General features: G+C 39.2%; 2 protein-coding genes across 9 annotated transcripts in view; one reads left to right on the top strand and one right to left on the bottom strand.

The window, feature by feature from the left end:
• The window catches only part of LOC114647358 (probable pancreatic secretory proteinase inhibitor), a 161537-nt gene extending 150767 nt beyond the window's left edge, over positions 1 to 10770 (bottom strand). Inside the window, exons 1-4 of one of the 5 annotated variants that reach the window (XM_028796056.2) lie at positions 10534 to 10701; positions 9267 to 9310; positions 8506 to 8618; positions 4151 to 4908 (exon numbers count right to left, since the gene is read on the bottom strand). In XM_028796056.2, coding sequence (XP_028651889.1) covers positions 4863 to 4908; positions 8506 to 8618; positions 9267 to 9310; positions 10534 to 10579 — 249 coding nt within the window. In that variant the 5' untranslated portion in view covers positions 10580 to 10701 and the 3' untranslated portion in view covers positions 4151 to 4862. Of the gene's footprint in view, positions 1 to 4150; positions 4909 to 8505; positions 8619 to 9266; positions 9311 to 10533 lie in introns of those variants that run through there. The other 4 variants (XM_051923524.1, XM_051923525.1, XR_007934197.1 and 1 more) reach the window with 4 other exon arrangements.
• The window catches only part of LOC114647356 (uncharacterized), a 289364-nt gene that overhangs the window by 200038 nt on the left and 76498 nt on the right, over positions 1 to 12828 (top strand). The window lies entirely within an intron of this gene.

Below are 12828 nucleotides of genomic sequence, written 5' to 3'. Positions count from 1 at the left end.
CCCAGGTCCCCAGGTCTCCTAACTGTGAGGCAGCACCGCTACCCACTGCGCCACTGTGCCGCCCTACAATGACATTTTTTATTGTTTTCAGTAGGGTTGTATTTAAACAGATTTTTGCTGCTCTTTTTCCACTTTTCTGTGAAGGCGATCTGTGCCACCACCACCTGATCAGGGCACTGTGCAGTCTCTACATTGATGAATTGAAGGCCAGAGGTCCACATGACCATCATCGTCTAATTCTTTCACGTGGAGCCTGAAAACCATGAGGACTGATTGAGATCATTTATGTTAGGTATAATGCCAAGTGGGTGTTTTTTCTGTCCTCCCTTACTTTAATCTTTGTTAATTAGTATTGCCAAATTTTATTTTTATGTTTTTTCTTTTTTCTTCATCTTGTAAAGCACTTTGAGCTACACCATTTGTATGAAAACATGCTATGTTTGTAGAAATAAATGTTGTTGATGTTTCTGATCATAAAATAGGTCATTACGATAGCAACTGGCAAGAAGAATTCACAGTTCTTTGTAGAATTGGGTGGCTCTGAGGCTAAGGATCTGCGCTGGTATCCTGAAGGTTGCCGGTTCGAATCCCCGTCACTGCCAAAAGAGATCCTGCTCTGCTGGGCCCTTGAGCAAGACCCTTAACCTGTAATTGCTCCAGGGGCGCTGTACAATGGCTGACCCTGCGCTCTGACCCCAAGGGGTATGCGAAAACTAACAAATTTCTAATACGAGAAATCGTATAAGACGAAATAAAGAACAAAAAAAAAAGAATTACGGTATTTGAAGGTTCCTCTAGAGTGCCACTTTATTTTGCACACTTTGAATCAAAAACTAATCAGCACATCTTGTAACTGGCTTAATTTTTCGAGTTTGGTATTTTTCTGTCCAGCCGTTTTAGCTATAAACCATCCTCAAGAAACGGTGACACACAGACACACACACACAGTCAGACCGGGGATTAATAAATTTAATCAATTAAGTAAAAAGTAAAAGTAAACTTTGTTCACGTTGTCATTATGGGGTGTTGTGTGTAGAATTCTGAGGAAAAAAATGAATTGAATCCATTTTGGAATAAGGCTGTAACATAACAAAATGTGGAAAAAGTGATGCGCTGTGAATACTTTCCAGATGCACTGTACATAAGTATTCACAGCTTTTGCTCAATACTTTGTCGACTACTTTACCTGGGCGTTCCAGTTGAAAATTCCAATCAGTGTCTGGGAAATACTCACTTGAAATGGAACGCAGCGTGTGCCCTCACGGTGGTTTTTTCCGCTGTCTGTCCGAGAGCACATGGACCCAGCGTTTAAGCTGGTGCCTGTAAAATGTTCAAAAATGTGCTCCAGTTGAGATATCTCAAATGCAAAATTAAAAATTGCCAACAGATTCCCTCTATCGACACGCATAGCAAATTTCAACCAATTTGACACACTGTGAGCTGAGTAACCTGAGTTGATTCAGAAGACAGATGGACTGACTGACATGACTTGAGTGATTTGCAATGTGATTTACAGCACACGTGGTGCCTCCAAAGCCAGGCTGCCTGGAGTGAATAAAACATGCAAAGAAAACAAATCAGCTCTAATAGGCATGGTGGTGGTGAAACGAAACATAAGAAGTCTGGTTGTCTCGATGCATGCTCAATAATCCAGGTAAGGAAATCCTAGAAATCTGATTCTGTTAATCTGGACAAAGTTTTTAAGTGGGAGAAATATTTCGAGACTTATCCAAGTCTCTTCCTCAGTCTCAATTGACTGCAGGTTTCCCCAACCTTATAAACAGTACCTTTGCTTAATCACAGAGACTAGCACCATTGACAAAGGGCCAGTTGATCAGTGATATGCAAATTGTCCACTGATTAGTAGACGTGTGAGCCATTCATGGAGGGTTGAGGAATGGTTGCAATCACAGCATTGTAAGATGGCGACAGATGTACCCTTAGGCCCCCTCCTCTGTTCAGAGATGGTCGATCCTTTTTCACGTAAATGGCCTCCTTGATTCCTCTCTCAAACCAGCGCTCCTCCCTGTCCAGGATGTGCACCTCTTCATCTTTAAAGGAGTGACCACTATCCTGTAGATGTAAATAGACTGTGGGTCTATTGTACCTAAGGGTACATCTGTCGCCATCTTACAATGCTGTGATTGCAGCCATTCCTCAACCCTCTATGAATGGTTCACACGTCTACTAATCAGTGGACAATTTGCATATCACTGATCAACTGGCCCTTTGTCAATGGTGCTAGTCTCTGTGATTAAGCAAAGGTACTGTTTATAAGGTTGGGGAAACTTGCAGTCAATTGAGACTGAGGAAGAGACTTGGATAAGTCTTGAAATATTTCTCCCACTTAAAAACTTTGTCCAGATGAACAGAATCAAATTTCTAGGATAAGAAGTCTGGTCTGTTCTCAGGAAACGAAACGTGTTCTCGGTAGTGCTTTGTTATGTTAAAGAAAGTCTGCATTCCTCATACACCTTTTTATCTTTTCTAATAAATGGGACACAAATATTCTCACTTGCCTGGAGAAATATGTCACATGTCAATCATTTCAATAAAACAAAAAGAAAAGTGAAATTGTTTGGTAAGATGTTATCCTCAAAACATAACGGTTCCTCAATAATGAAAGCTGAAAGTTTGCCTGTGGCGGCACGGTGGCACAGTGGTAGCGCTGGTGCCTCACAGTTAGGAGACACGGGTTTGCTTCCTGGGTCCTCCCTGCGTGGAGTTTGCATGTTCTCCACATGTCTGCGTGGGTTTCCTCCAGGTCCTCTGGTTTCCTCCCACAGTCTGAAGACATGCAGGTTAGGTGGATTGGCGATCCTAAATTGTCCATAGTGTGTGCTTGGTGTGTGTGTGTGTGTGCCCTGCGGTGGGCTGGCGCCCTGCCCAGGGTTTGTTTCCTGCCTTGCACCCTGTGTTGGCTGGGATTGGCTCCAGCAGACCCCCGTGACCCTGTAGTTAGAATATAGCGGGTTGGATAATGGATGGATGGATGGCTGTTGAATTTATTTAGTTGGTCACTTTTTAATGTGAAGAATGTAAACTGATACGCTACGTCAAGAATACATTCGTCACATTAAAAAGAGCCAGCTAAATTATTTTGAAGTTATTTGTTGTACAAGTTTGACTTGATTGTATGCAATGTTATTTCAATGAAAATAAATCAATCAATCAATAAATTAATAAATAATGGTGATACATTTTACCATGTCAAGACTTGGCAAAGGATGACTTGGAGGGCCCCATGCAAATTTTTTGGTCAACCCCTGTTGAAGCAAATTAGGCAGCACAGGCAACCCTCAGCCCCAAAGAAGGCACTTGGAGTCTCAGGACAGGCAGCAGAATCAACCTTTAATTCATATGATTTGAGCAACTAGCGAATACGGCAAGCTTGTATTTATTACAGTTCTTATCAAAAGTTTCACCTTAATCAATTTCACTCAACACTCCTATCTGACTGCAATTTCTCACGGTCTTGGCTCTACCTCTCATTGATTCCACCATTGTTTCCTAGCTTAATGAACATGGCACTCCATCTCATACTTCAAGGACAGAGGTCTGGGCAGCTGCATCTCTAAGACAATAAGTAGCGCTTTTTCCATGGCTTGTCATCACCTGTCCAGGCAGGCAGACAGCGAGGCAGAGGCATAGCTGCTGCAAGTAAAAGCAAGCAGCCTGTCTAACTTTCTCTCATGGTTAAAGTCTCAGTAGCTGCACTTCTTATAACAATGGCCTGTTTAACCCTCTCAAAGTACATAATAAATAGCAGCAAGGTAAAGGTAGTTTGCACCTACAGGGAGAAAAATAATAAAAATATTCAAGCTCAGGCTTTTTAATGATTTAACCCTTACTATACTAGCATACATTAGGATATAATACTTATTTTCATATAGGCGTATGATTCTCTTTGAATATTTGCAAATCATCAACTTTAAGAATGTACTTTTCTATACCCCCTCCCCAACCCACTCATCAATGCTGAAATTACTTATTGATGAGTTTTCGCCTTAAAACAATTGCAGTTTAATTTTGAATTTGCACCTTTGTCTCCAATTATGGTTTCCAATACATAATAAAATGGAATTCGACTGACTTGACTTGGCTGGCCGGCCTTGTTTATTTAATGTGCAGAGACCTTGCAATGCATGAATGAAATAAGAGTTTGTTTTTAATGTGACTTAAACCTAAATTGTTGTCTAGTTAACAAAATTGCAGGAAGGAACTGCTGATCAGGGAGGCACATTACATTTGTATGGTGGGACGAGAAGGGCAAATCAAATGAACATTTCAGACAATAAAAATTATGTTGAAAGAATTGGCATGCAATAAAAATCACAATTACAGCATAAATCAGACACATACAGACCAAAGCAATGCACCATTGTTGCAGTTTTCTTTTCATCTATACATAAGAATTCCATCTTTAAGTCTGCTAAGGTTTACCTTTTTTTTTCTTTTTTAAAATTACTTGTACACCAGTTTAAGATAAATGGTGATGACGACTGCATTAAATATAATATTTGATTGTTATTTTTTTCAAAGGGCCTTTTTTATAATTCTATTTCAATATATTTTTTCCTGTTTTCAGGATAATAAAGTTCTGCACGTTTCCAGAGTTGCTTGCATTGAACTCACTCAGCATCTCCACCTTTGTTCAGAGGCACAAATATGTTGTTGTGCAAAATGGTAAAAAAATAACCAAAATCCATACATTTCTTTAATTTACCACAATTTCATAAGGCTGGGAATCATTCATATTTTCTATTTAAGGAAGTGTAACTGAATGTCCTCTGACCCACTTGCCCTGTTTATTTATACATTTAATTTGCAATTTCTCAGACAAGTTGAAGTGCCTTGTTGCTTCAGCAGCCTTCATATTTTGCGATGACAGGAATCATGTTTCTAGAGCTGAGAAGAGAAGACAGAGAGCTCATCACACACGTGATCATACGCCAAATGAATCACACGATTTACCAGAGTTCAACTGTAATAACCACAGAATTGTTTCTTTAAAAACATAAACTGAAATGAATGTAAAGTCTTATTAATCACATTCTGTGTTTAACATATAAACCTTTTCAATAAGTTTAAACAATAATTGTTAAATATGGTGCCTATTCATTTATATGACATTTTTGCTGTGTAAGTAAGTATGTCCGCAACCTATGAAAACAGAGCGCTTAGAGAGACCACTTCAGACGTGTCTCCCTCCTGCAGTAGTCCATCAGCCTGAGTATGTGGCTGCTGGGAAGACTCAGATGTGGACCCTAGCATTGGGTCAGCACACGGGGACGAAGAAAATGCGGCATGTGGATTTACCCTGGGCAAAAAGAATGAGGGTAAACTGGATGGCATGTATGAATGGGCAAGGGGACGGTGCAGCTGGGAGCAGATGGTGCCACGAAAGACTTGAGAGGAATGGTGGAGTGGCCTCTGAAGAATGCAATGGTCCTTTTCAAGTTTACAAGTAAATGTTATAAAGAGCCTTTCATATCTATCTGTTGTGGTCCCCTGGGTGCACTGCAGCTCCCCAAACTCCAGACACAACTTCCAAAGTGAACAAAAGGTTTTATTGTGTGAACCCCTTACAGGGAAAAGTTTCCCACACCACAACCACATCTTTCACAATAAGCAACTCTATGATTCTCTGTCATCTTTCCTCTGCTCCTCCAGCAAGCTTTGTCTTCCTCATCTTGACTCTGGCTCTCTGAACGTGGCTTGGGAGTACTTCCGGGTGATGCTGAAACCCTGCAAAGTAGGTTACAGCATTCCCTTCAGCACTCCTAGGCAGCACTTGCAGAACCCAACAGAGCTGGTCCAAAGGACTACAGTTCCCCAACCTGTCCTGTGGGCATCCGCAAATGTACTACCACACAGGGACTCTGCTGCCCAGCATGCTGTGGGAGACAATGCCTTAAACAAATTGTTTTCCCCTGTCCTTCCATGCTACTGGTATCCTAGCTGGGTAGGAATCCCAGTACAGCTCTGGCTTGAATGCCAGTCCCTGCATGGTATCCCTTATACTATCTACAGTATCTATTGTGACAGAAACCATCTGGGAACCTTGCCTTGGAAGGACCAAGGAGATAGCATGTGCAGGGAATTGTCTCCAATGATTTGCTAGATGGCAACCCATGAGTTGCAGCAGCACCCCAGATTCTCACAGGGCATCATGGGAACTGGAGTTCTTTGCTTCAGCCATGCAGTGCCCAGTAAGTGCCACCAGGGGGTGCTGTGGGAACTGGCAAGCCCTGCTCTGTCAGGCTTCTACCTCACCTAGAAGTGTTACTAAACCAAAGCTTTGGGACATTGGGAGTGCTTCTGGGTGTGCTATTAAAGGAGCTGTCTGCAAAAATTCCAAGAACCAGAGTTCAGAGGAGGACAACAATGCTTGCTTTGAGGAATGGAAGAAAAGACTACAGAGTTGCAGAGTGCCTGTGAATTTGTATTGTGGGTGGGGCATGGTAAATGCTTACTGGAAGAGTTTCCTACAAAATAAATCCTCTTGTTTACTGCAATTGTATCCAAGCCTGTATGTGTTGGGTATTTGGGGAGCTGCAGCATCCCCTGGTGGTCACACTATCTATCTATTTTATAGTATAGTGCCTTTAATTATCTATCTAATATTCATATGTGTGTGTGTGTGTGTGTGTGTGTGTGTGCGTGTGTGTGTGTGTGTGTGTGTGTGTGTGTGTGTGTGTGTGTGTGTGTGTGGATAAGTAGCCAATAGGGAGCTACTGAGCCCCCAAAACTCAGACCAACTAACCCATTACAATCTTGGGTTAAAATAACAGATTTTCCTAAGTGAACACTACCAAATACACACAACCAATATACCAATGCTCCTTCTCTCGATACCGCGATAGTCTATGGTTGTCTTGCAGACTCTAGATTTGGTGACCTGCACTAATCCTAGCTACTGGAGCTACCAAAGCATTTTCCGACCAGCCCCATTTGTACTAAAGAAGGATAATGAAATGATAAACATACGACCAAGCTGTGCCAGAATGACTTGAAGAGAAAGAAAGATGGAGGAATTAAAATATGAAGAATGAGAATTAAAAGATTTATTGTTTGGTGAAAGTGAAATCCCGTGAGAGAAAAATTCAAGCCCCGAGAGACAAAACTTTATGCAAAGAGATTTGGAATAGTCCCGCCCACATACAAACACACGGTCCAATCATTTCTCATTTGTGTGAATGCTCAGACTCAGTTTGTGTAGAGAGAAAGAAACGATATTCATTTACCGGCAGTTCTACGTTGCGTTGTCACGATGTAATTACAAACACAGAATCAAAATTCAATGCGATATTGACAAAAAGGTAAAAGTGAAAAGAGATCGAATATATGGACATAGGTGATATGACAGAAGGGTGTAGATATTGTTTGGCTTTAAACTTTAAGTCGGAGACTTGTAGATCGTCTAATTCGTGTTGCTATCAAGGAAAAGTAGTGATTCTTCCCAATGAAGAGATAGATAGATAGATAGATAGATAGATAGATAGATAGATAGATAGATAGATAGATAGATAGATAGATAGATAGATAGATAGATAGATAGATACTTTATTAATCCCAAGGGGAAATTCACACATATCCGCGAGAATTAAACGTTTTGTTGTTTGGTGAAAGTGAAATCCACATACGCGAGCGGCAGAGACGTGAAGTTGCTGGAGCGTAGCGCAGGCAGGGTGGCTGGCGAGCTAAGCAAGCAGGGGCGAAGCCCCCTAGTATAGATATATAATACTTGTAGTGCTTAAAATGTAATTAAAGAAAATAAATCAATCAAATATTCAGTAATCTTTGACTATACAGTATATGTGTGTGTATGTGTGTGTGTGTTTACTTAAAATTACAGATTTATTATTATTATTATTATTTCACTTCAAATACATTTTGTGCAAGGGTTTTTTTCACTCTGGGCATTTCTTTATTTATGTTGTCATGGGCTGACTTTAAAGTTGATTGGCTGTTCGACTGATTTTCCTGTAGGAGAAACGAGCATGGTTCCCGAAAGAGCCCAAATAAAACTATTTTAAACGATTGGATTGCATGGGTCAGTACCCTTTACTCTTTGAATAGGGTCCGGTCCGATGGGGATGCGGGGTTTTAGGAGAATTTTTTCTTTTTTTTGTTAGGGAGAGAATCCACCCTCTTTAGACTAGGCGAATTTGAAAACGGATAGATTCTTGTAATTAAATAGTACACTTCATAGTTATTATAACTGGACAAGAATCACTGTAAAATATCAATCGAGTAATCCATAAATAATATTTTGAAAAAAGAATTAAATCACACATGAACGATTAAATACACAGATAAGAGCCTAAACAACATGTAAACATTAATATTTAAAGAAACAAATAAATGCCATCCAGCTTTTTTGACCCTCGAAACTTTGAATTGGAATAAACGAGTGTCTTAAGCATATTTTGTATTGTAATGAACATTCATATCTTTTATAGAATCCGAAAAAGGCGAAGTTCACAAAGCCGATCTACTTACAGGTACTCGAAGCAAAGCTGACATTCATTCTTGTAGGTGTTTCCGTCATCTCCGCACACCAAGCTGGGCTCGTCGGGACAGTCAGCTGGCGTGTTGTATATGCCACAAAAATGCTGTGAACAAGTTAATTGAGATCGTCAATAAGGATAAACTTAGTGTTATGATCTAAAAGAAAAATAAACTCTCGAGTCTTGACATTTGTTTCCCTACCTGATGATAGCTGGCTGCTTTGTAAATCACCCTGCGGGGCACTTCAGAGTTTGCAAACGCACGCTAAATAAAACAGTTCGCCGTGCAAACCAAAAGGTGCGTGCATTTATTGAAATGCTCTGAATTGTGTGATTCAATTCACTCGATTTGACTTAGATAGATAGATAGATAGATAGATAGATAGATAGATAGATAGATAGATAGATAGATAGATAGATAGATAGATAGATAGATAGATAGATAGATAGATAGATAGGCAGTATATAAATAAGAAATCTAGCTATTTGAATTCTTCATGTACATTAAACTACCAAGCAAGTACTCGGCTCTGAAGGAGCAAGAATCCTTTATAAACCAAATCATATTTTACATTTCTCTTATCAGCTTTTCATTTTAAAAACGTGTTACAGATTTTTTAAATGTAAATCAACATTACAAAACACGTCATGCATTGCACACCGCATAATAATAATAATAATAATAATAATAATAATAATAATAATAATAACTCGTTTTCAGTTTGTTAGATATCTCTTTAGAGGTTTACTTACATTACTTGGAAAAGGTGCGCTGTTTGGCTGAGCAAGCAACAGGGCTGTAAAATAATAATAATAATAATAATAATAATAATAATAACAACAACAACAGAAACAGCATATATTTTTGTCTTTTTTATGCAAATGCGTATTTATTTTATTTGTATACTGTTTATTCATTGTTATTTTTATTTTGTTTTTCTTGTCTTGTAACTATTTCGTTGACACTTTGCACTTTGAAGTACGTCCTGTTTATAAAAATGTTCTATAGAAATAAATAATTGTTTATATTTATATATATATATATATATATATATATATATATATATATATATATATATATATATATATATATATATATATTACAAATAAGCAACTTCTTCATTTAATGATGAAAAAGATATTGTTGTTAAATAATCACAATGCTTCCGCATAGTATTTCCTGCATATTTTTATTGAGCTTGGAGTTATGAAAATATCATTAGGAATTCGTGCATTTCGAATAAAATACTCTATAAAAAATAAAACAGAAAATATGATTTTTTAAAAGAACAATCGAAAAAGTCAGGCAAAATGTTACATCAGTACTGATCGCTTAACAAGTGTAGATTTATTTATGAATGATGGCCCTTTTTTTAATAATGGGGTTAACAAGACTCCGACAAAAACAGCAATGAGAAAAATTCAATTTGCGCACTATAAGATGTTTCTGTTGTAAAGTACTTTGTTCATTCCATTACAAGAGTAATATAAATATATTGGAAAAATGCTGAGTTACAATTATTATTTTGGTTAACGCTCGTTATTTCTTTTCTATCTGTGTAATTTAGCCATCACTGCAATTGTTTTAACTTTTTTTTTCCTTTTAGAAATTGCACTGTGAACAATTAAAGTGCCTTGAGGGTGACACAATAAATCGGAAGCGAGATCGGAACCGGCATGCCTTCCGATTTAATGTCCAGTTACAGTAATAGCCATCACACCCCTGACCTCCAGCGACATGAACGTCGATGCAGTATATTTAATCGTTCATTTTTTTAAATTCCCGAACTACGGGGAAGGCAGCTGACTGAAGTGGCACTGCAGCGGGTACCTGTCTCAATGTACAGGTAAGTGCTGATTACTCCCAACGCACACTTAATATTATTCAAAACCAACGAACAGTTAAACAGTACAGCTTTGTCAGCGTGCATTTGTAAATGAATTAAACACTGAAACGTTAAACATGATTAAAAGATACCGACGTCAATTTTTCTTCTTAATGAGTCTGAACGGAACTTACTTGCAAGACTTAAAACAACCAGCAGTGTGAAGGTCGAGCCTGCCATCGTGTGAGGGCGCGTGTCGCGATGTTGCTTGACGTTGAAGATGTGCTTTAGAAATCTGAATTCTTTCGGGTTTGTTTCAGTGAAGCTCCTCCCACAAAAGGAGGCGGGTCGAGGTTATACTGACTTCAATTACATATAACTGCATTACAAGCTTGTCTTGTCAGAAGCTCCATTTAATACACTAATATCAGCATTACATTTTCTTTTTAAAATTTGTATGAAATTTTTTTGCTATAAATATTCTTTTTTGTTTAATTTTAGATGGAATGTCGATCAACTAGCAAAATCACCCTTAAAAATGAACTTAATATAAATACAATATTGTTCTTATATAGTGAACTCTGGTTAAAATTCCAGAGTTGGATGCACTAAAAAATACAAATTCGCATTAACATTCTTCCATCCATCCATCCATCCATCCATTTTCCAACCCGCTGAATCCGAACACAGGGTCACAGGGGTCTGCTGGAGCCAATCCCAGCCAACACAGGGCACAAGGCAGGAAACAATCCTGGGCAGGGTGCCAACCCACCGCAGCATTCTTCCATCCCTTTAATGTAATTTAGCTCCCCCAGCAGCACTGAGCGCAAGACAAAAACAGCCCTGAGACAGTCAAAAAGTCCACCGAACTCGATTGTCTTAGGAAATGTTGGAAGAAAGAAGTAAAACTGGATGACCCGGTGAAAACCCCATACATATTACATATGCAACACTCAAGCTGCATTTATGGAACCACCCTGCTCCAGTAACCCATGACGCTGGAACAAAGAGGCAGGCAGCTCTAATCACTGTGCCACCATTATATCGCACATTCACTCAGCTTTCCATTATCAAATTCAGTTTATTATTAAATGGATTCTCAAAAAAACAGTTGATGGTTGAGGGACCTATCAGTAGCTGCAGGTCCGAGTCAATTTTTGTCGCAGCGCTCACTGGTCAAACTCACACCAGACACATATAAATGCGTTTCCAATTTTATTGTACAGTGGCACATGATAAACTGGCACTGTCAGCTGTAAGCATTGTAGATTATTTTGTTTAATAAACACTGTGCCTGCTGGGACTCACGGTGCAGTCTAAGGTTCTTAGTTCATAGTAAATGCGGTACTCGTAGATCTTGTGTATCCTGGCCTGAACAAATTGCCTTTTTTTTTTTTAATGCAAGCCAGGGGTCTTCAATCGAAACACTGGAGGGCTTCCGTGGTTGCTGTTTTTATTCTCCAATAATGTCCACATTAGATGCCTGTTCTTGCTGTAAGTGAACATGGACACAAATATGGGGTTGATGAGGGTGGGTTGCATGGCAGCCCATACATAGCGGTGGACAAAATTACAGCACTAAGTCTTCAAGGATGACAACTTCCTTTCATACTCCCACCTCACACAAACACAACCCAACCCCCCCAAAGTCACAACAGATTAGGGTACATCACTACAGGCGTCACAATAGGCACTCCTGATTCTGTTCATTTAGTTCTTCTGACGATGTCACTCCCTAAAGCATTAGAACATCATGAACATCATTTTAGCATTGTTTCTTACTTTAGGAGTATTTTCCAAAACAAACAATACAGTAATTAAATCAACATGAGAAATCTTTATGAGTGTTTAGGGGCTCTTAACCTTTTTTCTTTTTGGTCACAACCCAATCTTGCCCTTCGAGGCCCATTCCTTGATGATGGTCAGAATGGGTTTGGGGGTCCTATTGGAGATTGAAACACAATTATGCATGCCATTCCCCTGTGAAGAATCAGAGCTGGTCTTTGGATGGGTTGGGGGGGTCTGTGAGAGGGGTGTGGCATCCACTTTGAGAATCGTTGGTGATCTTCACAGTTGTTTGTGTCTGTGGTTGGTGTAATGGTGGTGGCTGTAAAGGGGTGAGTTTACTGTGGAACTAATAAAGTTTAAGTTTCAGGGCACCTAATCCTGGAGTGGCCCCAGAATTGACTTTAGTCCATGTTGCATAAACATATGGGATGTCTACTGTATGAGAAGCGTTTACTTTTTAAAAATATTACTAATGTAGTGTAATTCAATGAAAAATAATATAATTATTGAAGTCTTCTTCCTCTTCATCTTTTCCCATATTTGGGGTTGATGTTCTTGATTAACTGTTCTCCAAACAGCTTGGCCAGTCAAGACCTTTTCCTTCAGATTTTCTTTGACTTTATCCATCCATCTCCACTTTGGCCACCCTCCTTACAGCTTTTCTTATCCTGGACTTCCATTCCCATCACTCTTTTACCCAC

Source organism: Erpetoichthys calabaricus, chromosome 2, assembly GCF_900747795.2.
Source record: "Erpetoichthys calabaricus chromosome 2, fErpCal1.3, whole genome shotgun sequence".
In the NCBI taxonomy this organism is placed as follows: domain Eukaryota; kingdom Metazoa; phylum Chordata; class Cladistia; order Polypteriformes; family Polypteridae; genus Erpetoichthys; species Erpetoichthys calabaricus.
This window is presented reverse-complemented; position numbering and strand designations above follow the sequence as displayed.